This window comes from Zalophus californianus, chromosome 8, assembly GCF_009762305.2.
Source record: "Zalophus californianus isolate mZalCal1 chromosome 8, mZalCal1.pri.v2, whole genome shotgun sequence".
In the NCBI taxonomy this organism is placed as follows: Eukaryota; Metazoa; Chordata; class Mammalia; order Carnivora; family Otariidae; genus Zalophus; species Zalophus californianus.
Genome location: NC_045602.1, coordinates 136,187,953 through 136,215,933, shown reverse-complemented (window position 1 = coordinate 136,215,933; position 27,981 = coordinate 136,187,953). Strand labels below are relative to the sequence as shown.

At 52.7% G+C, this 27,981-nt stretch overlaps 1 protein-coding gene and 1 long non-coding RNA gene across 2 annotated transcripts; one reads left to right on the top strand and one right to left on the bottom strand.

Moving 5' to 3' along the window:
- The first annotated feature begins 1,082 nt into the window (after positions 1-1,082).
- Positions 1,083-27,981, top strand: LOC113936970. The gene is made up of 3 exons (XR_003524433.2): positions 1,083-1,184; positions 26,616-26,797; positions 27,267-27,981. It is a non-coding gene; the product is annotated as an uncharacterized LOC113936970 (long non-coding RNA).
- On the bottom strand, positions 2,452-3,582 carry LOC113936968 (neuroendocrine secretory protein 55). The gene has a single exon (XM_027620561.2). It carries the CDS (start codon positions 3,228-3,230, stop codon positions 2,490-2,492), a length of 741 nt encoding a protein of 246 aa, XP_027476362.1. The 5' UTR covers positions 3,231-3,582; the 3' UTR covers positions 2,452-2,489.

The window sequence follows — 27,981 nt, the reverse complement described above, 5'->3', positions numbered from 1 at the left end:
TATAGTCCCTAATGGCTTTTCTACCCTGCAGTGGGGGTGGGGGGGGGGCGTAGGGTGGGGGAAGGGAACTGAGTCGGGGGGGTGGGCAACAGACTTTCACAGTCAGAGGTAGTTTACAGGGAAGAGTATGTCTGAAAGAGGGCAAACTATTTGTGTGTTCCTAGATGGGGGCCACCCCCTCCCCATTAATCAGCTTGGTCTACTGCTTACAGTTAAAGCAAGCCTCCCAATATGCAGGCTTGTTTAAAAACGGACGAATATTGGCGTGAACAGTGTGTGCTTAGGCACTGAGGACTTCTTTAAAGACTTGTTTATTCTTTCTGCAACAAGGCAACATGCTAATTTCTCTAATGGAAAACCTAGCTCTGCAGAAAATGGGGCCCCCAGACTACCCAATCTGGGAAGAGAGCTCCCACACTGAAAAGTACACCAAAACAAGCCAACCCAAACCCTGGCTTCTGTTGCACACTCACTAGACACACTTTACTTGGTGAACTCAGGCTGCTAAGACGATACCAGAGGAAAAACAACACTTAATGCCACTGAAAGGAACCCCCCAGCATCTCTATTTAGGTGGAGTAGAAATTTCAACTTTGGGGAGCGCCATCTCACATAGGCAATCTCACACGTTTAAGCCAAAGGCAGGGCACACCTGGCCCTTCTGCAAGTCCTCGGCGGCCTCCAGACTTCTGACACTTGCCCGCTGCCCAAGGAAGCCCCCTGTGCACAAAGTGCCTTCCCGGTACTTCCTAGTTAAGACGGTAAAGGCATCCAACAGTCCTTCGTCAGCGCCGCAGCCCGCAGAACTAAGTTCGGGGCAGCGCGACGCCCTTCCTAGGGAAGAGACCTGGAAGGAAGACCGTGGAAAGCGTTCCTTCTGGCTTCCCCTTTTCTTAAGAGTCTATAAACCCGACCGGTCTTTTCATTTCAAGCCTCAAAACGCGTCACTCCCCCACCCCCATCATTTTCATCAGACTAGCTCGAACCGGCGCAAACCAAGACGCGCGCGCGCACCAAGAAAAGATCAGTTTCCATACTGGGTGAGGTTTTGTAAAATATATTTCACTTCTCAGTCTTTTCCTCCAGGGTTGGCGAGTAAGGCACACTTTATGCACCGAACCGAAGATGCGTTACGAGACTGCAGCCGTTTTTGTCCTCGGACAACAGGCCGGTTTCACCTCCAGGTTAGAGATTCCAAACTTAGCTCCAGCCGAGCTGAAAATGGCCGGTGCGCGCCTTCCCTCCCCGAGGCTGCCCAAGCCGCCAGCCCCTGCCCCTTCTCGACCGATCACCCAAGGACTTGTGTCGGATCCAACACCTTTCCCCAGCTCAGCGGTGCCGCGCTCTTTAGGGACGCACTGTAGGGTATCCTGATGAAAGACGCGATCCCCTCTCTAGCCCCGTTTCGTGTGCCGCTTTACCTTTCCGCTCGGCACCGCCTCGCGGGCCTCTCAGCCCCTCTCTTCCATCCCCAGGGCCTTACGCAAACGGCCCAGACCTCGCCAGCAAAGCTGCACCCAGCCCTGCCGCCAGATCAGCGGCGCCAAAACGTTAGCGATGCCCCGACGTGACCAAGCCCGCGCCACCAACCCTGGTAGCCTGTAGAGGCACCCCCTAAGACTCCCATACCTTCTCTGCCAGCCCTCCAAGTACGCGTGACTCGTGGGGAACCGCCGGCGGGCCTGGAGAGGTCGGCTCTGGAGCGCGCGGGCAGGTGCGCACGCTCTTTGCGGCGGGCTTGGCCCGGTGCGCGCCTGGAGGCGGGTGGCTGCGGCCAGGACTGGCCTGGCGCACAGCTGCGGGGAGCACTGGCGCCGAGGTCCCGCGGCTCCAAATTGGCAGCGCTGGGACCTGGGCTCCGGGCTCCGGGCTTTGTGCGCCTTAAAGCGCCGCGCGCGACTTTTCCCGGAGCCGGCAGCCTCCGGAGTTCTCGCCCAATCCCATTGTGATTACTTTTCGCGCATTGCAACAGTGTCGCTACGGCGCGGCTCCTTTCTCATGGTGAAAGTTGGCGCGCGCACCTTAGAACCACGTTTCGGGCGCCTGCCAAAGCCAACTGGTTTGAGTCTAGTGTTAAGGGGGAAAAAAGCGTGTAAAACAAGTGATTTACCCGTACCTTTTGGTTGTGCAGCTCGAAATCTGGGGCGCGCCGGGGGTTCAGCCGCGCGTCCTGGACACCAGCTCCAAGACCCCAGGCTGTCTCCAACGGGGCGCGCGGAGCGCCCCGCCGTCCAACAAGCCCTTGGGCACCTGGGCGCTCCCGACGTCCTCCCGGCGTCCTCGGGAGCCTTCCCCACCTCGCCCTGGCTCTCCGGCCTCCCCGGGCAGGCTAGCTGAGCCCACTGTCTCCCCGCCTTCCTCCTAACCTGCCTTTCCTTTATCCCTCCCTTCCTCCCGCAGCTCCCACGCCGACCCCAGGTTCCCAGGTTTGGCGGCGGGCAACTAACCTGAATCAAAGAAAACAAGGAGAATCTGGACGGCGTCCTCCATCAGTGACGCCGGATGGGGATGGGTCCCCTTTTGGAAGGAGACTCCGGGGATGGGTCGCGGCGGGTGGGCTTCTTCGGCTTGCAGCGGCGCTGCTGCTTCTTCTCCTCCTTTGGCTCCTCGGACTCTTCGGGGTCCCTCGGATCCTTGTCCTCGGGCTTGGGCTCCTCCCCCTGTCTGGGGTTCTGGGGCTCCTGAGTGCTGGGCTGCGCGCGACTCGGGGAGGCGTCGGGGCTCCGCAATCTCAGAGCGTGCAGACGCTCGGTGAGAGATTGGCCGAAGGTGGTGTGCTTGGGCACCACGGGGCCGCGCTCGTCTTCTGGCTCGGTCTCGGGCTCTGTGGCGGGGGCGGTCTCAGGCTCGGTCTCGAAGTCGGTCTCGGATTCGATTTCAGACTCGGTCTCGGTCTCGGTCTCAGATTCGTAGTCAAACTCTTCCTCGTACTCTAGGCACTCGGGGAGGGACAGCTCGAGGTCTCCCTCCTCGTGCTCGTGGTCAGATTCGGGGGGCTCGGGGAATACCTGGGCGGCGGAGCGGTGGTGGGCGTTAAGGAAGCTCCGGCGCTGCTGGGCTGCCGCGCGCTGCTGGGCGCGGGCGTTGGAGGTGGCAAGGGCGCGGAGGAGCGCGATGGAGCAGGAGAGCCAGAGGAGCGCGGTGGCTGCCCGGCGGCCGATGGGTGGGCACAGATCGTTGTAGTTGTGGCGAGCTCTGCGCCACTGCTGAGCCCGGGACCTACGATCCATTCTCTTAGGCACGCACCGAGAAGACCACCCGCCCTCTGGCTCTGCAGAGAGCGGCTCCGATGCGCATTGGCTGCTAGGGCCGAAAAAGGTGCACCCCACGAGGTGAGAAGCTGGGTCCGGAGGTCCCAGCCCCACCTCGGTGTGAGGGGGAAAAAGGAAAGCACCTACCTTCCTGAGCACTCAACTTTCTAAAGCTCCGCGCCCCTGTTTGCCTCTCTGAGCAAGAAGAAGGGATGGGAAAATGGGGAGAAAAAGTCTCCCTCCTCCCGGGCTCCTCTCCCTAAGCCTCAGACTCTGCAGGCTAAGACTCGGGAGAGGTGCCTCCGCTGGTCCTCTCGCCTGGGAGAGGAAAGAGGAGACTGAGGCGGGGAGGGACGCGGCGGAGAGGTTCTGCAAAGTTGCGCGCCCGGACTTCTGCCGGGCATGTGCAGTAAGGAGGCGGGGGCGCCTCCCCGCGAGCTGCGCGGTGGCGCCGAGCCCGTGGCGCAGACCCTAGTGGGCCGGCAGGTGGCAGGAGGGAACCTTGTTTGAAAGGATTTGGGCAAAGCAAGGGGCGGGGGTCTGGCGGGTGCCAAGGAGCAAAACGAGTGAGCGAGCTAGCCACAGGTTAGGGGAGTCGGGCAGCGGGGCATGGGTTCTCCGCGGGGTTCATACCCCTCCCCGACTCCAGGGTTATCGCTAAAATGAAGCTAAAAGCCAGACCGCAAGATTGCAGATATTCGGCAGAATGAAATGAGGGGTCTGTGCGTGGGTATTAATGATCAGCCCCGGGTGATTTCCAAGGGCTTAATAGTTTGAGGTTGGTAACCTCAGGCAGCCATTAATCATGAAACCACCTTTGGCAGATCTGTTATAGTGACTGTAATTAGAGCGTTTCCGAAAAATCCCCCCCCTTGTAGTCTCAATTGGCTAATTACCTCATGGTCAAATAAGCATCTTTCCTAGGAAGGGCCCCACAGACTGGGTGATGGTTTGCAAGTCCACAGACCCATCAGTGGACTGCCGTGAGCTCGAGCTGAGAACATGAGCTGGAAGACAGACTCTAATTAGCTGGAACCACTAGGTAAGGGAAGTCTTGCCTGCGCTGATATTCAGTAGGTACAGCCCCGTTCTCTGCCCCTGTGGGGCGCTGCAGGCTGGTCAGCTATCAAGGAAATCTCACGGGGTACCTTTTAAAGCTCTTTCATTTAATACATAGATAGTTTTTCAACCACGCTAACTCATTCCGGGGCTATTTATTGAGTGCCTAGCACATGCCAAGCTCTGTTCCAGGTGCTGAAGGTAAAGTTAAGAAAAAAAAAAAAGAAAAAGGAAAAAAAAACTTATATTAAGGAAAGCCTGTTTAGGACTAATCTGCTGTTAATCAGAGCATTAAACCACTCAGAATCCCTCCCTGCCAACCAATATTTAATCCGGCTTGAATGCTCCATGAGAAAGCTCTTGGGTCGATCAGAGCATTAGGGTTAGATGACTTGGCTAGACACCCCTAGACCATGTTGAACCCCAGAGGCCAAAAGGTTGGAGGAAATTAGTACATCTCTTTCTCAGACCTGGAAAATCAAATGAGCTCCATGTCCTCCTGAAGGGGGGTCCCTGGAGTGATCTTTGCTCAGGAAAGCATGGCCCTTGGAAAGCTCTTGAGTTCCATCTGTAACAGAACTGCTGCTTCTGGGTTGTGTATGATGCCTTCCCTGTTAAAGTATGGAGTGCCCCTTTTGTCATAGCAGCAAGTCCAAAGGTAGTGTAATTCAGAGCCACACCATCGTCCTAGAATCCTTCTACGTGTCAACAAAGTTGCTCCACTTGGGACTCATGGGGTTTTTTTTGTCTTTGAGTCCATATGGGGGAAATTTGGAAAGGCATGACCTCTCGTAATTCTGCTTTCCCTTTTGAGATCGTCCACCCGGCTTTCCCTCCTGGTACTCCCTTCTTGGTGGCTAAAGAGTCATGTACCTACAGCTGCCACTCAGCATGGTGGAACTGGTCCTCATACCTTTAACACCATGCCCAGGTATAGCTGTCACATCCCGAGTTTAGACCTTAGCAAGACTCCTCCTGCCTTTGATGTGTTGAGGTTTTTTTGTTTCTACATCTTGGCTGTGGACGTTCTTGAATGTTCCTGACTGGGCTTCTTGGCTGTGTCTATCTTTTATCTTGTGTTCTTTGAGTTCCTTTGTAGAATTAACATACCAATGGGTCTAATAAAGTAGGATTGATTTGGCAAACCCCATAAAAGGACAAGTGTCTGTATTCTAGTGTTGCCTGAATCAAACACTTTGCAGAGACACTGAAAAGGTTTTAATATCACAAGTACCTGGTTCCAAGTCATCATGGGGATATTAGTATGGGACACCGGACGGGCTGTTTTGAGCTGCATATCTCAAATCCTTATCTCTCAGCCCTCATCCAGGAGGTTTGCTCATATTGACCCACCTGCTTTATTTCTTTCAATTAGCCCATTCCCACTGACGGTGCATGGAACATAAAGACATCATTGAAGTGATTTTTCAAGGCACACTGGAAAAAGAAAATCAGGAATATGTGGGTGCTGGTGAATGCCCTTTCAGTGGAGACGAATGCCAGCTATCAGCAATGAGGTGGATTATGATTCTTTAGTGTTCGTAAGAAAGTACTTCGTTTTTCAGAAGGAGTGCTTTATGCCTATAATGGAGATGGCAGCCCCGAGCTGATCCACTAATATAGATACACCGAGATTGCCTGCATTATTAACAAATGTGCATTACATAATACGTATTTTTGGACTAGATTCTGCATTAGTAATGCACTTTCTTTGCAAGATGCATTTTAATCAGCAAATGAACATTTAACAAAACACCGCATTTTAGAGCCCCGGTCCTGTATAGTTACAAATACATTTCGGTGCACATTCCACACAGGCTCCGGGAGGAGCAGCAGAACCACACTGAAATACTGTTTCATCTCTCACTTAGGGCCGGGGCCGAGCAAATGGATCTGTGCAGAAAATGCTGTTTAAAATGCATTACGTGCACGACTTTAAAAAGTGCTTGCTGCAGAGTGAATTTCAAAAAGGAGCAAGTGGGTGATGAACAACTGCGGGTTGTTAGCAGCTAAGGAACAAGGGGCTCTGTCTGTCTGCCGGTAAATAAAGTGCGGTCATACGTCACCTTTGGGCTCTGCCGGAAGGAGGCTCCGGAACCTGTTGGACAGGAAAGTGCAGTTCCCAGTTCATCAGAGCATCATACAATAAGGTTCTGATTGGGGTGCATTGTGAAGAATATTGTCTTCAGCCCCTTCAAGGATTGTCCTGTGGAACGGGCATTGAGATGTATTTTACATGGTTCCAGAGGGCAAAATTACAACCTATGGGTAGTAGTTACAACAGGCAGATTTCAGCTCAACCCAAGGAAGAATATTCTAACAATTAGGGCTCTGAAATGGAATGGCTGTCAGGAGGCGGTTGGCTCTTTGTCAGAAGCGGTGTTAAATCAAAGGACAGATGAGCCCATATTGGAGATGTTTTCCGTGGGACTCATGAGCTGGGCAGAGTTGGAACTTGATGCGCGCCAAAATTCTTTTCAACTCGGATTCTGATTCCGTGAAAGGCATTTGGAGACCTTGGGAGAGGGGCTGGGGGCTCTATTGATGGCCATGCCCTTCCGACTCTGCTTCTATTTTAGAAGCATTTGAAAGTGCAGGCGGCTCAGTGACAGGAAGGAATGTTTGGGTGGCAGTTTCAGGACATGAGCAAACAGGTGTATGCAGAGAACCAGCAGGGCTGCAGTGCGGCTTTCCTAATCGGGCTCCGAGGCGCTTTGCTCCACAGCTCTCTTGCTGGAGCAAAAGAATTCGTCAGGTCCGTCTATTAATTCTGTCGGTCCTCTGCCTCCCCTCCCAGAGTTGTCTCAGAAATTAGGAATGAACTTGGCTGTTTAGCAGTCAGGAGTCGAGTCCCTTGCTGTCGTGGGCACTGTGTGGGGAAGGTGGTCAATGGGAATGCATCACAGCTCACCCTCCAACATGCATGTCAGCGCGATGTGCCCCCAGATTCTAAAAAGTGGGCTGCCAACAGGTGCCAAATAATAAACCCTACATGAGACACATGAACTGCCAAGGGCAGCTGAGGAACTGCTTATACAATCAGAGGGGGGAAGTTCAGCTGCTAGGTTTCCAAAAAGGTGGGTTTTTTCCTGGTGCTGACTTTTGAGATTTTCTTGTTTTTTTAAATGTCCGTGAGAGGATCGCTTTCGATCCCATCTGTCTAGTGTGCCTACCGTGTACATGACCTGTGCTGGTCGCTCCGGGGGAGACAGAGATGAGTCACATGAGTTCTCAAAAGGCTTGACAGGCTATTGTCATGGGTCCCCTAGACACCGACACAGTTTCCAAGATGAGATACGAGATAAGAGATTGGTTCTCCTCTCAGGTGAGTGGGTATAATCACTCTTGAATGAATTTTTTGGACAATCATTAGAAAGGACTATTTTTTCGAGATGGAGAGCTTTTCAAACTTTCTTTTGGGTAGAAATGAATTCAGGGAGTTTGAAGTATCCCCCACCCCTGACTGTGGCAATCAGCCAGAAAGGCTCTACCCCACTGGGAATTTAGCATTGCCCCGCCCCCGAAATAGGTCTGGGTACAGTACAAAAGCATTTGGCTCATTTCTCTGGGGCGCTATTTTGCTGTTACTCAGACGGCACTGATATCGATTGGCTCTCACCGGTAGAAATAGTGACAACCCCAAGCTCCTGATTTTGTGATTTTGGGGGAATGCCATCCAGAGCTAAAAGCAAATGATAGGGTGAAATAATCATCTTTTTGACACGGCTGGATTCTGTCCAGGCCATCATTTGGATTATAATACTCTGTTTGTGCCCTTTGTTTTTAAAGGGAGACAGGATCAGAAGTGAACCAGATTCCTGTGTACAGAGCTGTTAGGAGTTGTCTTCTCAGGAATAGCCTTTCTTTCCCTGGGATTTGTGCTTTACCAGGGTTCGCCCATCGATCCAACACCCACTCACCTATTGACCTGCCTGCCCACCTCTGCCACAGGTGGAGCACTTTCTGGGCTCCTCATCCAACAGGGAGTGTCTGGAAGCCCCCTCATTCAGGCCGAGCTTAAGCACACGGGCCCTTGTTGGGCCTGGTGCCTCCTTTTCTCTGCTTTGGCTCTGTCAGCTTTCATGTGGCCCCTGGTTTACACTCTGGACTCTGGCCATTGGCCTGGCCTTGTCCTGTAGAAATTGGGACTGGGTTCTGTCCATCTGCCTGCCCCCAGCTTACACTTTAGCTTGCCCGGTTCTTTCCCATGGCCAGCTGATAGAATCAGCATCCCAAGGTGCCAACAGCCCAGTGATTGCAGCCTCGGGTGGGCTGCTGGTTGCGGAGGACTCAGCCTTCGGGACCGTCCTCCGGCGTGTGGACTTAGCTTTTGTCCAGCTCTCCGGGTCATCTCACCTTCCCTCCGGCCGCCAGCACTGACAGAGAGCTTCAAAGTTGTTTTTCTCCCCTCTGCTGAGAATCTGACTCACCTCTTCAGATTTGGTGGGGGAGTGAGTGAGCGAGCAACGCGCCCAGAGAGGAGAAACTCTTAGCGGTGTCATGGTTCAGGCACACGCTCATAGAAACCCTTTCAGCTCGAGCTCTTCAAAATATGATTAGACCAATTTTACATGTCTAGTCACTGAGGCTTTGGTAGATTGGGACTGTTTCTATATGTGCAAAGTGAAGTGGGGAATTGGGGCAATTATCTTCAGGCAAATGGCTCTGGGCTCTGTAATCAGTCAGTCCTGGTAATGGGGGAGCCAGCCTCATTCACTGTAACGCTTGTTTGAGTTAAAAGAGGATTCTAGGTATTTGTTTGTTATTTGAGCTGGGCTTTGTTTTTCCAAAAGGCAGTCTGGTGAAGCTGTATCCCACCCCACACAGGAGTTAGGGTGTGTGGCTCCCTTTGGTGGCAGGACACTGTTGACCAGTTGGACATGGGCGACCGTGATGTGGATCTGTATGTAATCTGCAATTCAACTGACCGCCTCTGCTTCTGGTGGAGGCGGCTCTGGGTTCGCCTATCTTTTTCTCCCCGCTCCTTCCCTCCTTGTGCATAAGGATCCTGAGACACGGGCTGGGTGGTCGACAGGGTCGTCCCCGTGCCAGGACCATCCAGATTCCAGCAGGGCCCACGGTTGGACACGAACTGTGCATGCTAAAGAAAACGTCATAAAGCTAGGAGAATAACACAACAGAAAATGAACCAAATCAGAAAGGAAAATGTCATCGGCTGGCCATGGCTTTTCTCTCTTCCACTCATTGTTTTGGCTAAACATCATTGTAAATTGGGGTTTTTTTTACCTTTGCCGGTCTAGAAATGTGCTCACAAAACAGCCATCACTTCCCTCTCTTCACTCACGGAGCAAGAAAAGACTCGTGTTTTTCCAAAGCACAGAGGGCTGTTTTGCTTTGAGGCAAGTGCAGACTTCAATCATAATTGCCCTTGAGAACAGTCCTTGCCATTAGGAAGCCAACCAGCGGGTAACCAGGGCCGCATGGGGCCTGCTGGGGGACACTGGGTGCAGGGTCCTGGCCAGGGAGCCCAGACGGAAGATTCTTGCCCATACACCTCCTGTATCTCCCTCGCCCACACTCGTGTTCAGAGTCCAAGAACAAGAGGATCTAATTAATAAGCACCCCAGCAAGGAGGTGGTGGGACTTGAGATGACTGTGGGAAAATACAGAGGAGGCAAAAAGGTGTTTTTTTAGACTGTCAGAAATCTTCGTCTTTGTCACTTTGAAATTTCCTGATGTTGCTTGATTAGTTAAACCTAAAATTTCCTTTCCACATTTGAGATAGGAGGGTTTTGAAAAACATCCAGCCAGACTATTGTGGCACAATGTGGCTTGTATATATATATTTTATTGATAGCTAGTTTATTCCTGCTCCGTTTGTTAAATCATAACGTCTTTCTCCAGGGTTTTACCGTGATCGGGGTTTACAGCCTTAATGATCATCATTTTATACTGTATTTTAAGATCTGCTGGGGCAAATGCCTTCTTACTGGATATTATCTCAGAACCCTCTGATAGTTTTGCCCATTTATTTTCCTATAGAATGTAAGAACCATTTTTATCAAGTTCCATAATGACCTTGGTGATATTTTGACTGGAATTGCATTCAATCTATAAATTAAGTTGGGAAATACTGTCATCTTCTCTGCGTTTAGCCTTAAGCCCCAGTATGATCTCACTCTTCATTACCTTGAGTTTCTATCTCTCCCATTAAGGATTTGTGTTTTCTGTATATAATTCTCATGTATCATATGTAGAGTTTGATATGTAAAAATAGATCATGTATTTCCCAAGTATTTGATACTTTTGTTGCTGTTGCGAATGGGTTCTCTTTTTTCATTATATTCACAGGCTGTTTATTATGTGTTTATAGGAATGGTATTGATTTTTGTGCATTTTTCTCATATTCTGTGACTTTTAGAATTGCTTGGTTTATGAGGCAACCAGCAGCCTGCTCAAGCAAACACTCAGTGAAGGTTGCAGAGGATTTTGTAGAAAGGATCCGTGCATAAGGGAGAGAGGCGAACTAAGTCAGTGGTCGCCAATCTGCAGTAAAATGAGAAAAGTTAAAGACGATATGATGGGTTTTTCATCAGGCTCAAGTTATTCAGAGAAGGGACGAAGGGACGATTCTTTTATTTTTATTATTTTTTTTAAGATTTTTTTTTCTTTTAAGTGATCTCTACTCCCAATATGAGGCTCAATTTTAACAACCCTGAGATCAAGAGTTGTACCCTCCCCAACTGAGCCAGCTGGGCGCTGGAGCTCCAGGGACTGTTCTTGATCATGGAGCCTACAGAAGCTTCCCTCCTGTTAGTCTGTCAGTGGCAGCTCTTTTTGAATCACAACAGATAGTAATTTGAGTTTTTTGTTTTAAGATTTTAGAGAGTTTTTTAGAGCTTTAAAAATTTTTGTTTTTATTCCATTTTTAAAAATTATTTTACTTGTATTAAAAAAATAAGTTGGCAACCCCAGGCTGGCATCTCACATTTCTTTTGAAATGTTAGCATTGTCTGAAATCTCTAAATCAGGAACTTCTACCTCATGTTCTCTTGGACGGTACAGTTTGTGATATTTGGTAATTCTGGGCTTCTTTTTATTTAAAAATAAGTTTGGTTTATTCTTTAGTTTTCTTCCGGTTAGTCTTTTGTGTTCTTCTGGTTAGTCGTGTCATTTCATTAAATTGATGTTTTATGTCTTCTCTCATCTTTTTCTAGTCTCCTCACCCTCCCCTGTGCCTCACCGTGCTCTCTGGCAGTACGCGGCAGAGAAGAGCCCTTACTCCTTTACTAAACAAGGGGTTGGAATGGGGGCATCTTCATTGCGTTTCTTTTAAGAGATTTTCTCTTAATGTCCTTTCTCTGACAGTATTTAGGTGGCTTCCAAGAGGAAACAAGATGGCATCTCATGAGAGGGACTCAACGGAAAGGCTGAGAAGGGTGAGAACTGAGAAGCCAGAGTTGGAACTAGATGGGGCTAGATGTACGTCTTGCATCCCTCTGCTTCATAGCTGACCAGTGGCATTACCTATCTGGACTTCTGTCTCCTCCGTTGCAAAAAAGGTCTTTCTAGGGTCCAAAAAACTCTGCCGTCCAGGGTTATGGAGAGGATCAAATGAGGAAAGAAATAGAAAGTGTCTAGCAAGGGTCTAGAACAGGCAAACTCTGAACCAGTAGTTTGATGGCAGCTGTCGGTGATGATGGTGGTGGTGGTGGTTGATGGTGGTGATGGTGGTGATAATAATGGTAATGGTGGTGATGATAATGGTAATGGTGGTGATGGTGGTGGTGGTGGTTGATGGTGGTAATGGTGGTGATGATAATGGTGATGACGGTGGTGGTGGTGATGACGGTGGTGGTGGTGATGATGGTGGTGGTGGTGGTGGTGGTGGTGATGGTGGTGGTGGTGGTGACGGTGGTGGTGGTGGTGGTGACGGTGATGGTGGTGATGACAGTGATGGTGGTGGTGGTGGTGGTGGTGATGACGGTGGTGATGGTGACGGTGGTGGTGGTGGTGATGGTGATGGTGGTGACGATGATGATGGTGGTGATGATGGTGGTGATGGTGGTGGTGGTGATGATGGTGGTGGTGGTGGTGATGATGGTGGTGGTGGTGGTGATGATGATGGTGGTGGTGATGATGGTGGTGGTGGTGATGGTGGTGGTGGTGATGGTGGTGATGACGGTAGTGGTGATGGTGGTGGGTTTTGTCTATATACATTTCCAGTTCTCTCTTAGTGGCTTCTTGATGAAGGTCTTAGAAGCCATAGTTTGATGCACAGAAGTGCACTGAGCACCTGCTATGGCCACACACTGGGCTAGGCACCAGGAATATGTTGGTGAGCTAAATCAGACTCTGTCTCTCCACTCAGTGCATTCCGTGGGGGCTCTGGAAATAATGAATCATCATATTAAGGAGTCTCGTTACAACCTGAGCCAGGGGCTCTGGAAAAGAACCTTTTTTCCGAGTGTACAGCAGAGGAAGCTGCCCTCGATTTGGGCATGTCAGTGAACCCTCAAGCGCACTTGAGCTGTGAACTGAAGGATGGGCATGTGGTGGGTGGCAGGGGATGGCGCAGGTCCCAGTGCAGGAATAGCATGTTCGCGGGCCCTCTGCTGGAAGGGACTGAATGTATTAAGGAAACTGGCAGAAGCTCAGCAGAACCTGAAGTACGGAGCGAAGTGAGTCAGAGGGCTGGCCCAGGGCTGCCAGGTAGGGCCTCTTTGGGGACAAAATACAGTCTTGTGTCTTGAACACCCTCAGGACAGTGGGAAGCCGTTGTCCTGGTGGCTGGCAGGTGCTGCCACCAAGCCGTCTGCTGCACAAATCTCTCTGGCCATGGGCTAGGGGCTAGAATTTGAAGGGAAGCCAGAGATGATGGGAGTAGCTGGGTCTCAGGAAGGTCATTCTAGAAATACATAAAACTGGTAGTAGTGAGAGTGACCCTGAGAGGCATCTGGGCCGTCGATGAAGCAGGGCTTGGCGGCAACATGGAATCGGGGAATGGGCCATGTGAGGGAGGGAAGTCAGTAGCTTTCGCTGAGCTGCAGAAGGGGTGGGGGTGGAGAGGGTGCAGGGGCGGCTGGCAGACCGTGACTTCTGCCCTGTGGAGTGGGGTGAGTTCTGTCCCTGACTCGCTGAGTTAGAAGCACCTGCATGACCTGTGAGAAGGAATCCATGAGGTGGAAGGGTGGTGGGAGGGGGTCTGGAGCCTGACGAAGGGGCTCTGGTGGCAGCAGAAGAGTCTTGTGGGAAGGGCCGTGCAGGAGAGGCCCACCAACCTGAGTTTCCAGCCGAAGTCGTTGTGGATGGAAGGGACTGGAGATGGTGTCATAGCCCCTCCGTGGTTCAGCTGAGGAGCCTGAGCCTCTGAGAGGGCAGGTCTGCTGGTTTGGGGCCGAAGCCCTCGGGGAGGGGACCTTCAGTCCCTACTTGAGTCCCTTCGCCCCACACCGAGTGGACTGTCCTCATGGGGAGAGGGAACGCGAACCGAGGGCTCAGATGTCAACCCTCTTGATATCAGATCTATTTTTTGTCAGCATCCAAACGGACAGCTCACAGCTTCACATTCTTCTCTTGATCACTTTAGAACTGACATTCTGCCGGCTCCTTATTAAAGAAAGAGCAAATCAAGAGCTGGCTGAAAGTGGTTTGGAAGCTGGAAATAGAACTATACCATGCCCTTAATACTCAGGCCTGGCAGGGTCCACACGGCAGCCGGGAAGGACTTGGGCAAGGTTAAAGCTAAGCGCATTTGGTGACACTCTTTTTCTGCTGGTTATTCAAAAATCCAGCCAAGGCCCAAAGCACCAGTCATTATTTAAAGCTGGTCCCCAGAATATGGGGATTCGGTACAAGAACGGCAAATCCATTTTTCTCAAGACCCTTTTTCAAGATGCCTACTCTGAAACCTGTGATGTCTCAGCAGCTTCTCCTAGCTGTAATTTAAAAAAATGCAGTGTTTAATTATATGTGACATTCATGAATTGGGTATATTACATGAAAAGTCAGTCAAAAAAAAAGTCTGCTTTAATGGCCCTCCACCAGCCATAGTCTGCATAGCCCACCTCTCACATTCCCCCGGGGCTACCAGCTTCACACAGAATGACCCGTTTCCATAGAAAATGTCTCCCTCCCTCTTCCTCCCTCCCTCCCTCCCTCCCTCCCTGGCTCCATGCCCAGCGTGGAGCCCAGTGAGGGGCTTGAATCCATGCCCTGAGATCAAGACCTGAGCTGAGATCAAGAGTCATGCTTAGACAGCTGAACCCCCCACGCGCCCCCCCAAAAATGTCTTTTTTTTTTTTTTTTTAACACAAGTCGTGTTTATGTCACTTTGCAGCCTTTTCACTTGGCAGTGTTATCTTGGAGACCCTTGTATGTTGGTTCACCTAAGATCTCCTCTGTTCTTTTCAGTCGTCACGCCATCATCTGTGGTTCCAGTAGAAGACTATCAGTCGTCCTTTCCCTATCGGTGTACATTCTGGCTCTTTCTCCTGGTCCCCTGTCCTGGCATTTACTTCTGTGTATACAACGGTTTGTCTGGGGTCAGTCGTAAGTGAGGTCACAGGGAGGCATGTGCTCTGACTCCGTTGCCCTCCAGTATAAGGCTACCAGTCGGTCCCCACGGCAGTGTGTGTGTGTCCCCCACCTTCTCACACCACCCCGTTGCTCCGGCCGAGAGAGCAAGGCACCGGTGGTGTGCCCAGACCCCCGCGAGTTGGGAGCCAGGCCCTGGCGCTGTTTTCCTAAGGGGCATGACCTTGGCTCTGACTGGTCAGGAAGAAAAGTTAAACTTTAGTGAAATACATTTCTGAGACTTCCCACAAAGGGGGGTGGGGGGCGAGACCGCACTGAGAGAAACTAGGCCGGGCTCTGCACTGTTTCTTCAAGTTCTTATGACGGGCACTGAGCCTTTCGAGACACCGCATTGACAAATCTCTCTTGCTAGTGCCCCCTCGAGAACTATGAGCAGTGCTCCGATCTTTTGGTCATTCTGAACCCCCCTGGTAGACCTCCTCTCCTAATCCCCTATCTAGACAGTTTAAGTTGGGAATGGCCACAATTGAAAGAATGCTCTCCAGCCTTTGAGATTGGGAACCCTGTCCCCCGCGCTCCTCCCCGCCCTGCTCCTTGCAGGCATAGACGAGTTGGTCACGGTGTATAACCAGGGTTACTGTATAATTTGTCATCCAGCTGGGACGTTTTTGAGTGTGAAAGGCCACGTTAACTGGAGGGGTTTCTGGGATGATGGGTAAAGTAGGGCTTTCCTGCAAACCGGGTTGTATGGGCGTACTAGCTTTTCCTTATAGTAATATTAATCTATTATTAATAATATAATTATAACATTGTAGTTGTATATAAGTAAAATTAGTGAAATAATATGATTAACATTACTATTATTTTTAGCATGTTTAAAAGTAACTTCCCAGCTCTGACTAGTTTTAAAATAGACTTCTGTCCAAAGAAAGGTACGCCATTAGGAACACTTGTTAAATTGGGTGAGCTATCTGTATGAAAAGGGAAATGTGCTGATCAGTGCTTCTGAAGTCATTGTGGAAACTTTAGGAAAAGAGCAAACTTGGGAGAAAGAGAACAGGAACTTTCTCTGAGACCTTTCCTGGGGGTTCCTGACCGGAGAGCTGAGGTGCATGACCACTGGCTGTTGGGGGCTTCGCTCAGTATCAGTGGCGGGGACTCTGGGCTCCTCCTTCCCCCTCTCATGCACCCCATGCTGGGGGCCCAGTGCACCCCTTCCAGCAGAGCCATCAGAAACGCCCCACAGCACACGGCCTGGAACAGAGGAGGTTGGAGGCGGCTGGCCTGGGGTGTGGATGGAATGGCCTTCTTTAGGCAGAGAATGTAGTCAAAACTTTCTGAGCTCAAAAGCACTATAGAAATTAGAAAACATTTTACAGTCCCTTAGAAAGAATTGAGATTTTTGCTCAAACTTCAATTATTTCCATACTAGCTAGATGATTTTTGCCATATTCCCACCCTATAGCGGCACTTAACGGTTTTCTTTAAATCAACTTGCTGTATTTATGTAAATGAATTTAGTTTTAAAGGAAAATTACACCATTATCACTGGCTTCTAGCTAAGAATTTTTTAAATACACAAGAAGATAAATACATAGCTCTTAAACTGGATAACGTTGGCCCTTGGCCCCTTGGAATCGTCTCGGGCACCACCTTGGTTGGGTGTAGCGCTGTCTTCTCCCCAACAGACAGCGAGGGGCCGAGTTTGTTCATCCCCCTAGGAGAGTACTCGTCTGGACCGTAGAAAAGATCTCCTGACAGGTGGTCTTCCTGAGCTGTGTAGCATATTCTTGTCTCCCTCAACAACAGATATTTACCATCGGGGCGGGGGGGGGGGGGGGCGGGGACAGAATCGATTTTGAACCCAGGATCTAGTGAGGCAACTCTTAGCTGAGGAGTGCTGGGAAGGGTTCTGGTTCCAACCAGCTGAAGCCTGGTGAGTTTGCACAGGACTAAATTACTTGGGGCATATTTTCTTTCCATGACATTTGCCTTCTAATAATAAATCGACAGATGTAGTTGTCTTGATCTGCCTTTACCATGACATTTGCCGTCACTTCACATGTTTTTGTTTGCAGATGCAGCCAAGAAACAGGCTTATCAGTGAGGCTTTAACCCATGCCCTTGGCCTCAGCAGAGCTCTGTCCCAAACAACAGGAGCGTGAGCTCAGGCACCTTCTACTTCCTGCTGGGCTTTTCTGGGGATTTGGGTGGGGGGAGGTGGGTCTTTTCTCCCATCATGCGCTTGGTTCTTGATTGGATGCCAGAAAAGGGCCTGTGCCTAAAAATACACCTTCAGAAGTGTGGTGGGATACGCTTTTCATACAGGTCAAAAGCCAGCAAAACGAAGCCAATATATACATGATAGAAGGAACACGTTCACAGAAAGCCTACGATAAACTAGAGATTTGTTACTCTGTTACTCTGGCGGAGAAGGTGGGTGAGGATGCGGGGAGGCATTCGAGTATATGAAGTTACTGGCTGCATCTTGCTTGGGTTGGCTCGTTGTGTATTTTTAAATACTAAATTTAAAAAGTATGTGTTGAGGCCATCTCCATGGGTCAATGGAATGGGACAGTTGAAACAAATCCAGGGCATTTGGGGAGGGGACCCGTTGTGCTGTGGCCACAGGAGGTGGTTTTCAGGCCAGGCTGTTGCTGACCAGATGCCAGGGCTCTGCTCACCCATCTTTATTTTGAACAAATCAAGAGGGGTTCCTAGCACACGCTAGGTTCTCAGCAATTTGTTGATTTTTTTCACATGTATATTGTGAGTATTTTTGAATACTGAATTCAAGTTTTGTTGAATTTTTGTTGACTCTTTTTTCACATGCGTAAGTTTAAACTTGTTGTTATGGACGTCTCCCGGCGTCCTGAGGTGGAGACGCAACCCCGGGGCCCCAGCACCGCAGTACTAGCCCATCAGTGCTTTCTCCCTCCTTTACCCCTACTTCTTCGAGTGTCTTTTTTAAGGCATGTCCCAGAAATCATACTGTTTCATGCTGCTCTTTCTGGGCTCTTTCTGGGCTCTTTTGGTTGTCTGTTGAAGCCACCCCCTCCCTGCAAGGAGAGGAAGTCAGGTAACTGACCCCCCTTCCCCTCCTCCTCCCCGTGAGACACTTAGTCACTGCACAGATCTGGGACACCCTCGCTAGGGGAGTAGACTCTAACCCCTGTGAGCCCTAGGAGTCTCCTAAAGCCACCACCCATCTTCTGGGTCCCCTTTCAAAGGCCTCCAGATTGATCGCTGGAGATTTTCCCAATTCCCAAAACAACATAGAGACATTTTCAGTGGCCAGGCAAATTTCAGCTATGCTCTTTCTAAAAGAATGCACATTTGGAACGTACAGAGCCCAAATCAGTGTGATGTCAGTTGTCACTGTCCGTGTGGAAAGATTTTGCCACGGCCAGCTGCTGGGCCTCTTTGCACTATATTAATAGCAGGGCCGTGGGGCCCATTGGGGTCGGAAGCCAGGGAGAGGAGAGGGACAGCTGTGGCGGACATCACACCATGCTCCAGGCATGTGCTCTCGTGTCATGGGCACACAGATGGCCCACACCTTGCCCTGCCGCTCAAAGCCCCCCAGGCCTGCGCCTATCTTCTCCTTGTAGGGTCAGGAATGGGCTCAAGTGGACAGCACACTTGACGGAGGAGCCAAATTAAGATTGGCGTGATTGGAATAGAGGGTTCGGGCGGCCCAGTGTTCTGGGTCAGCTTACGCTTTTACCGGAAGCAGAGGCATGTGCGGGCCGAATGAGGCAGTGGTATTTAAACAGCTGGGGGTATTGGGTTCTATATGCCAAGGCTGGACAGATATTTTTAAATGTCACAGGCCAAATGGAAGCTCAGTTGGCAGCAGGTTAGAGGGGCAGGGGGATTTGGAGGACACTGCAGTACCATGGCTAGATATGGTCAGGAGAGCTCGGTAGGATTAGTGCCTGGGAAGAAGCCCAGCATGTGAAGTTCAGTGAAGAGGTAGCAGGAGGGTCATTTGAGTAAGCGGTAGGCGCTGGCGGGTGGGGGCAGGGGCAGATGGAAATGTGGGGAAACGCCAAGGACAAGTCTGGAGCGGAGAGGTCAGCAGGGTTGAGCCCCCTCGCTCACAGGAACGGGCCGCGGAATAAACCTGGTGGTTCAGGTCCCCGGTTTTGGTGTCAAACAGACCTGAGCACCAACCTCAGCACCCCACTGCCTGCCCCACACCCTTGGGGCGACTCATTTATCTGCCGAGTTGGTTTCCTGACTTACGAGGAAGGGGACCTGGGCTCCTGGAGGATTAAACTAGACAACCCGCTCCGGAAGCTCAGAAACAAGTCCCGAAAACGGTGGCCGCTGTTATGACTAGCAAAAACGAAATCTGTGGAAAACCACCATTATGGAGCAGAGCTGGAAACTGCCCTCCAGGCTCATCCCACCCAGAAACAGGTTGTGTTTCAACCGCACAGAATCGTTTTTTTTTTTAAGTCTGAATTATGATAGCCACCAGTGTTTAGATATTAGGAGATATTACCAAAACTCTTGGAGAGTTGACTTCTCCTGGCCCACGCTCCGAAGCCTCTAGCTTCCGGGGCCTGTCCACAGGCAGTCGTCACCGAGGGGTGACTGCCCCCTGTCGGCGAGCTGCAGACCGCCACCGCGCCCGCTGCCATCTGGCCCCGTCACTCATCTCTGAGCAGGGCCTGGCCTCTGTAGGCATTTGCACTTGTTCTCTGTGCAGTGAAGTGGACCTATTATTATCTCAGAAGGGGCGAGGGCTGTCAGAATTAGCCACCAAATTGCTGGCTGGGGCCTTCTTGACTTTGCCATGACATTGGTCTTGGGAGACCTGGGCTCCTGGAAGAGCACTGAGTGGCCTGGCCGGGGAAGGGGGAGGTGAAGGAAGGGGGCAGCGAGCTTTCACGAGGGCCTCTGTCAGGCCCCCGGAGGCCGCTTGGCTGCCCGTTTCCCTCCCTGTGGCCCCTCGGTAAGCTGAGTAGAAACACAACAGGGTTAGGGCGGTTTCTGTGGCGATGCCAACATCCGTGCGCGCGGGGCCCCTCAGCCATAGGATGGAGCTCGGGGAGGCTCTGGGGAGGCCAGGGCAGGTCTGAATCCTGGATGTGGCTTCTCAGCCTGGGGAAGGAAGGCAGGAAGGGTGGGGAGGGGCTTGCTCAGGGGGCTCGTGGGGCCCTCGGCCGGGGGCAGGCAGCCCTCAAATTGATCCCTATTGCTGTGCAGAACCTTTTGCTTGTCCAGGCCCCTGGGAAGAACCCTTGGTGGCAGTGACGCAGCTGGGCCTTCAGGGCCGCCTGTGTGAGGGCTTGGGAGACCCCTCCTCTCCCTTGAAGAACCACGTCTTCTGTGGGAGAAACACTCGGTAGGGTTGGCTGTTTACACACAACCAGCCTCAAACTTGGAGAGGCCCTTCTTCCTGACTTGTTTGCTCCTTTATTGGATATGTCTCATGGTGCCTCCCATATCCTAGGCATTAGGGAAATACATTAATTCATTTAATCTTCACAGCGACTTTACAGGGAAACTGAGGCACATAGGTCAAATAACCCTTGCAAGGCCATACAGCTGGACAGTGGTAGAGTCTGGATTTGAACTCCAGAGCCCACCTTCTAAACCACTGTCTGCAAATGCTGCTTGGAGATGGGGATGGGGGGCGGGCTCCGGGGAGGAGTCTGAGGTGATGTTTGGGCTGAGTCAGGAGCCCACCACCTCGCAAGCTGGGGGAAGGGCCTGGGGTGGGAAGAGCTGGCTGTGGGCTCTAGGGACAGAGGGAGGCCAGCCTGGCTGCAGGAGTGACAGGGAGGGGAGCGGGGCTGGACTAGGGCCATGGAAGCGCTGAGGGGTCTCAGCCATGGTCTGAACCCACGTCTTCCAGCACCCTCTCTGCTAACCTCTCTGCTACTGTGCTGAAGAGGGATTGCCAGAGGCAGGAGGAGTGGCTGGGAGACCGGCTGGACCCGTCAGTGGTGATGATGAGTATGTTTGAGATGCATTTGGGAGGCTCGCAGCACTTGCCTGTGGATGTGCTAGAGGTCAAAGGTCACTCTGATTTGCTCAGGGTCTGCTGAGCGGGTCTGCTTCCTGAGGTGGTCCAAGTCTTGGGGGAGGCTTTCCCTTGGAGACCTCTTTCTTGACAGTGGAGAGGAGGGTCCCTGGTACTTTGGAATATTCATCAGCCTATGGTCAGAGCTGGTTCCTTCCAGCCTGGAGCAGACATGGCCTCAGGGCAGGGTGGCCTTGGAGAGCTGACCGGGGTGGGGTGTGACCGTTGGGAGGACCAGCCAAGAGAGGGCAGGCTGAGGGCAGACACCCGTGTGTCAGCGCTTACACGATTTCCAGCAGGGCCTTTCCTCTCACCTGCACTTCTGGAAGGAGCAGTAGGACCTGTAGATGCGGTGTCCTGAGTCTTCCCATTGTAACTTTCTGATAGGTGAGGACAGTGAGGCTTGACAGGTCAGTGCCTGAAGTCGCTCTTCACGCCCCTGATGGAAACAGTCAACTAGGTGGGGTGTGTGGGTGGCCATTGCTCATTGTGGGGACACCGTGAAAAGGTCTTCTGGACACCCCCAGGTTCGCTTGGAGCCCGGCCTTTCGTCTTCCTCTCTTTGGGTGATGGATGCTCTTGGGGGCTCGGACCGAGGCACAAAGTGCCCCAGTCCCTCACCACTAGATGGCGCAGCTGCAGTAATGATGTCGCTGGTGCTCTCCATGCCCCCTTTGTCAGGAGAGTCCCTGGGGTGGGGGTTCCTCCGGTCCCCTTGGCCTGGGGCACCTCTTGGACCTGCTCTGGACCTGGCCATGTGTGTGGTCCTGGCTAAGTGATGGCACCTGCATGGGTTTCCTTGTCTGGAATGACAGTTGGGTACAGAGATGATGGGTTTCCATTGGCACAGTCATTTGGTGGTGAACGAGGCCACGAATTCAGCCGCCTCATTTCTTCCTGTGTTCCCTGCTCTACACGACCAACAGGACCGCCATGGTTCTGTCTCCTTCCTCGTTTCCCAACCAGAAAGATTCAGAGGTTTCTGTGAGCTTGTCTCCGTGTGCTCTGCTCTTGGCTGGCCGAGGCTCTGAAGTCGGCTGTGGGCGGAAGAAGGCCTTGGAGATTGTGACTCCCAGCAGGTTTCATTAACAGCCCATTCTGTCTCATCAGAAAAGGGGCCACGTTTCCAGAACCATCACTCCTTCTCTCTGAAATCAACAACAGACAACAGTCTATAAAGATTGCCCACAAGTACAAGTCGCACTGATGGTTCTTCTGGCCATCGGGAGAAAGAGATCAAGTACAAGAGCCACCCGAATATGACCTTGGGTGGTTGTGGTGTGTGCGCACTTGTCTGCCTTTGGGTACCCTGTTAGCCCCTCCCCTTTTCCTCTTTCTTTCTGTCGCAAGCGGGTCTGTTCTCAGGCGTCCTCGGGGCGTCCAGCAGCAGTGTCCCTGGTGGCACCGCCATGTGTGGCCCCGCTGAGCCTCGTTGATGGCACCTCATTGATCGGACTCTTCATGCTTCAGCCTCTTTGCAGGGGGACTTTACCCTTGCTCCCTGGAGAAGAGGTTTGCTAAAAACAGATTTGTGTAAACAAGGTCTTAGGAGGAAAAGGTTCATCTCCACCTTCTGCCAGAACGCTCTTGTTCTTCAAGGCTTCTCTGCCGCGTTCTTTGCAAATGTCGGTTGGGAGATGAGTCAGTTTTAGCTTGGAGTGCAGGCCCAGCACGGTGGCCCCTTACAAACACCTTGTCGGAGCTTACTTTGGGTTCACCACCGGGCTTCTGTAAGGTGGCTTGATTAATTCACGGTGGTAACCCCACCGCCCAACGCCATCTGAAATGGGAGGATTTACTGTACCAGTTTACTGCCAAGCCACATCAGGTGAAAGCGGGAAACTCCAGACCATCTGTTGTTAAAAAAAAAAAAAAATTAATAACGGAACATCCACCGAGCAAACACTTTGTACTGCTGCATAATAAATGTGGAATGCGGTGACCTCGGCAGAGGCGGCCACGGGTTTGTCTCCCCACTCCCTGCTTGTCTGGGGCGCCGGGCTGTGAGGTTTGTGGCTTTCTGCCCCCTGAGGAGAAGGCTGGACGCCGGGCCCCGGCCCTGGTTGCTTTCATCATTTTCTCACTCTCTTCTCTACGCCACAGCGAATGTTCTAGGCAGAACGTCCAGGTTTCTGCAGACACTCCTCATCCGCCAGTGCCATTCGCCTAGAATCTCCAAAGTCAGGGCGCCTGGGTGGCTCAGTCGTTAAGCGTCTGCCTTCAGCTCAGGTCATGATCCCAGTGTCCTGGGATCGAGTCCCGCATCGGGCTCCCTGCTCCTTGGGAGCCTGCTTCTCCCTCTGCTTCTCTCTCTCTCTCTCTCTCTCTCTCTCTCTCTCCCTCCCTCTGTCTCTCATGAATAAATAAATAAAATCTTAAAAAAAAAAAAAAAGAATCTCCAAAGTCAGATGTGCGGACCCGCTCCGAGGCGGTCAGCCCTGGAGGACACGGGGGTGCGAGGCGGGCAGCGCCCCCATGGTTCTCCCCCACCATGAAGGACCAGCCTCCTGCTTTGCTTAGGAGAGAGCTGACAGCTCCTTTTTGATTTGCAGCTTTTGTTCAGAACGAGGCAGGGGTTCTCCATCGTTGCAACACTCGAGTTAGGCAATTGTTCGTAGACCCTCTTCTGGGGCCCGGTGCAGAATAACATGGTGAGCACGCACCCGCCACTCAAATCAAGGTAGCGACAGAACCTTCAGGGAGAAGCCTTCAGAAGATGAACTGTTGAGGCTGGCTGTCAGCGCGTGAGGCCGTGACAGAGCTGTGATGAAGTTCTTTTCCATGGTGCTCAGAGCCTGCCGCCAAGGCCCCAGCAAACCCACGTTCAAAGGCCGTTTCTTCAAAGTAAACAGCGCTGCCTTTGAACTGGGAAGGGAGACGGGGGTCGGAAGGCAGGTCTCAGTGCGCGTGTTTGAACGGGCTCCACCAGGGGAGATGCATGATTTCTGGTGGCCTAAGCCCTTGGGGTGCAAAGAGGGGCCATCGGTGTCCTGTGACATCTCCGTTCACCTGCGGCCACCCTAGGTCCCCATGTGGGGCTGGGCTGGGAGGGGTGACAGGAGACCCTGGGCCACATTATGAAATCAGGAAGGGGGGGCACGTGAGGCACAGCCTTGTGTGGGGCTGATGATGAAGGGCTCTTCCGGAGGGCCCCCCCCAATCCTGTTGTGCTCTATTCAGAGGGTTGGGTGGAGGCTTTCCTGAAGGGCTCTGTGAAGCGCTGTACCCTCGGGCTGTGCCGTCAGGAGGCAGGACACAGGGAACCTGACAAGGGAAAGGCCCCGTCGTCCGCCTGCCCCCCACAGAGGCCCCCCACTCCACCGGCAAGCCCCCCCACGTGGTAGCCAGAGGCCACTGACCATACTGTTCTTCTGCCCCAGGCCTCCAGTGGCTACCTGGAGTACAGCCCACCCTCTGAGCTTGGCCTTGACCACCTGCATTGCCCCCAAATGCCCCAGATGCTGTTTGGCCCAGAGCTACCTGAAGCCCTGCCCCTGGGCCTGCTCTTCCTCTCCTGGGGGTCTTCCTCACTCTCACCTTGGCTTCCCACCTGCAGGGAGCCCCCTGCCACCCAGCCGTCACTGGCACCGCGGCCCCCGTCGCCTCGGTCCCTGGACTGGGAATGGTTGCTGCCACCTCTTCTAGTCCCTGGGCTCCCGGGAGGAGGGCCAGAGTTGCCCTGAGGATTGTGTTCTCCAGCTTGGTCTTCTCCTGTGGTGTGCAGTCGGTGCCTAATAAATGTGTGAGCTTGAGTAGGGTGAATGTCTTTCTCTCTGTTCATTCTCCGCAGAGCCCTCCCTGCTCGCCTCACGCCTGTGTCCCGAGGCCAGCGTGGGGCCGCGCTCCCTTGCCTTGGCTCCGTTTCCCTCGAGCTCCCGCCGGCTGCTCGCGGGGCTTCTCAGGACGCAGCCGCGCCTCCCCCGAGGCTGAGCGGGGTGCCCCCCGCCCTCTCCCCTGATTACGGGGTGGGGCTTGCCTTCACGGCACTTACCATCACACGGAACGTACTGGCTGAACGCCTGGCTTCCCCAGCGGACTGAACCCCAGCAGGCAGGGGCTGTCTTTCTCACACACACAGCACAGAGCAGGCCGTGAGGCCCCGGAATTGCTGGCTGGATGGACGGACGGACGGACAGACAGCGCAGAAGGATCCAGACAGGGCATGAAAAGGGCAACTGAAGGAGTATCCCAAGTGCAGAGTGGCCTCACGACAGTGCACGGGACAGGCACAGCAGTGAGGGGCGTCCCCGAATCTACTGAGAGCAGCCATACAGACGAAGCCACCTCCTTGCTGTCAGGGAAACGAGTTTTCTCAAACACATTCCCCTGCGAAGCTGGCGAACCTGCCCCATCACAGCAGCATCCTGCGGCGTGGATGCGGGATTCTCCGGGCTTGAGAACACTCCCCACCCCCGCCGCCGCCGGGGCCCATTCGTGAACCTCCGCGGGGTCTAGCCTGGCTCCACAGGTGGGGGAAGGGGGACTGAGGGGCCTCTGGTGCCCAGCTCTGCAGGGAAGGCACCAGGTCTGCAGTGGCTTTGCGCTGGGGGGGGCGGGGGTTTCCTAGTGATGCACTCGGGCCACTGGCCACTCTGTCTGCTCCAGAGTTCTGCCAGCCAGGCGTGTGTGGCCCCTGCCGGCGGCCTACCGGGCAGTAAGGGGCCTGGCAAGTGGGACGAGGAGGCCAAGGGCCCTGAGAGGCCGAGAGAGAGAGACGGAGAGAGGAATGAGCGGGGCCTTGGCTGCCAGACGGCACGTGCCACAGGGAAGGCTCAGAGTCTGTGGCTTTGGAGACCGTGTCAGGGGGGTGGGAGATAATGGGCCTCCTGGTCCAATTCTGTGGCCAGGCACCCCAGCCCTCTCCCCGCCAGCGTGGTCGCAGTGCTGACCGCCTCCCACTTCTCTGGCCTGTAGCCTTTCCTCCTGTCTCTCGGGAGAACAACGTGACCGTCCTTGCCGAGGCCGACCTTCTTTCTTGTGGCTTCTGCCTACTCTGGCCTCCTCTGCCTCACCACCCGTTCAGCCACGGGCACGCAAGAGAGGCAGGAATCCCTTCCAAGAGGCGTTTCCTTCCAGTGGGAGAGGAAAGCTGTAAAGGAGAACTCCGAACTGTGTGGCAGGTCAGAAGTGACTTCTGCACACTCGCGCTCCCACTCGGGTTGGGGGGAGCGGGAAGACAGACTGCAGATTGAAACGGGCCCCCGTGCGCCCTCCCCTCTGTGTCCAGGCCCCGGGCTTCTCCACCGTCGGCACTGTTGCTAGTTGGGGCTGGACTGTGGGGCGCCTGGCAGCGTCCCTGGCCTCTACCCACCAGAGGCCGGTAACCACCCCTCTGCCTGTTGTAACAACCAAAGGTGTCTCCAGATACCGCCCTGCGTCCTCCCGGGGGGGGGAAACCCACGCCCCACTGGAAGACTATGGTTAGCTTGCACAAAGTTTACTTTGACCTCATAGGAAGAAATAAAAAAGGACAAAAAAAGATTTCACACATCACCTGATCTGGACTCGATCCTACCGCCCCAGGGTAGCTGAGATGTAAAGAAAGTCTGTGCCCTTCCACGGGTCCCGGTGTTAACCTGGAGTCTGATCGATGTTGCAGAAATAGCTCTAGATCAGTGTGCCTCATGGGCACAGACGGATCTCTGAGCTCCACTTGGCCCTGGGAGGCCCTGGAGCCAGGGTGACCCCAGCAGCAGCAGGCATGCCCCACCCTCAGACTTTGGCCCCTGATGCCCTTATCCAAGAGAAGGAACCAGGCTTCTTGTTAACAGAGCTTGTTCCTGGGCCGAGGTGAGGACCGCAGATGAGCCAGGAACACGGCATTGTGGCTGAAGATAAGGAAGTCCTCCAAAACCAAAATGGGGGCCATGGCAGGGGACACAGGAGCCACCGAGAGTGGAACCATCTGACTAACAAGCGAGCACTGGATTCTGACCCCCGAGTCTACACCGTTGTAAGTAACTGAACAAATAGAGAAATGCGTACAAGAGACAGATGTCTTGCATAGAGAATTCCAAAGAATTTGTTACAGGATTTTGTGTCCCCTTAGCGTCCATGGTTCTTGGTCACACCGCTTTGAAGAATGAGGAGGTAGACCACACCGACGGTGGTGGGCAGCAGAGCAAAGTTGATTGAGCAAGAGCATAATGCTCCCGGAAAGGGAGGGGGGCCGGAGTGGGTTGTCCCCGGGGTTTCTAAGTTTAGGGGTTTTTATGAGCTCTTTTGCGGAACTATGTTAAACAATCAGGGTGTGCTGAGTTGTGCCGATCGGGGCTTTGGTCACGTATCTCTAAGTACTAGGTTCATGTCCACATGCTGATGGTCTTTTTTTTTTTTTTTGCTGACATCCGGGGGCTTAGGTCCTAACTGCCCCTTGCCCGTGATATTGACAAATGCTTTTGTGGTTCATTGTCTTATTTTAGGACGTTTTGCAGAAGTCTTTTCTGCAAGGGCTGCAAAGCAGAATGTCAGTGCGGTCCTGTCTAAGCTGCGGAACAGGATGGCAGTGCTGTTTGATCTTAGCTGTCCTGACTCCATATTTCCTTGCTGGGACCTTGGCCCCGACTCCCTGACTGTCCAACACCCTCCTCACAAATTCATGTCAAAGCCGCTTAAGGAGTAGGGCCGGACCTACCCATCCCTTCAGTCTGGGCGCCGCTAGGGGACTTGCTTCCAGAGCGTAGTGTGGAACCTGGGCGGACGGGAACGCTGCACACCAGCCGGGGCTGAGGTTCACGTCACCAGTGAGAGCCTGGGGAGAGCGCGGACCCAGACAGGCCGTGATGAGAAGACCTTCACGTCTGTGAGCTCCCTCCTGAACCCATCACCCTGATCCAAGTACGAACCAAACATCAGGGACGTTCTACCAAGGATCTGCCAGTCCTCCTCAAAATGGTCAAGGTCATCAAAAACAAGAGAAACCTGAGACACTCACAGCCAAGAGGAGACCTGACAACTCAATATAATGTGACCTGGATGGGATCCTGGAACAGAAAAGAGGCATTTGGTGAAAACCAGGGATAACCTGAATAACACATGGCGTTCAGTTAATAATGGATCAGTGTTGGTTCATGCGTTGTGGCAAAGTACCTCAACAATGTAACAGTAGTAGAAACTGGGTGCTGGGCCCTCGGGAAC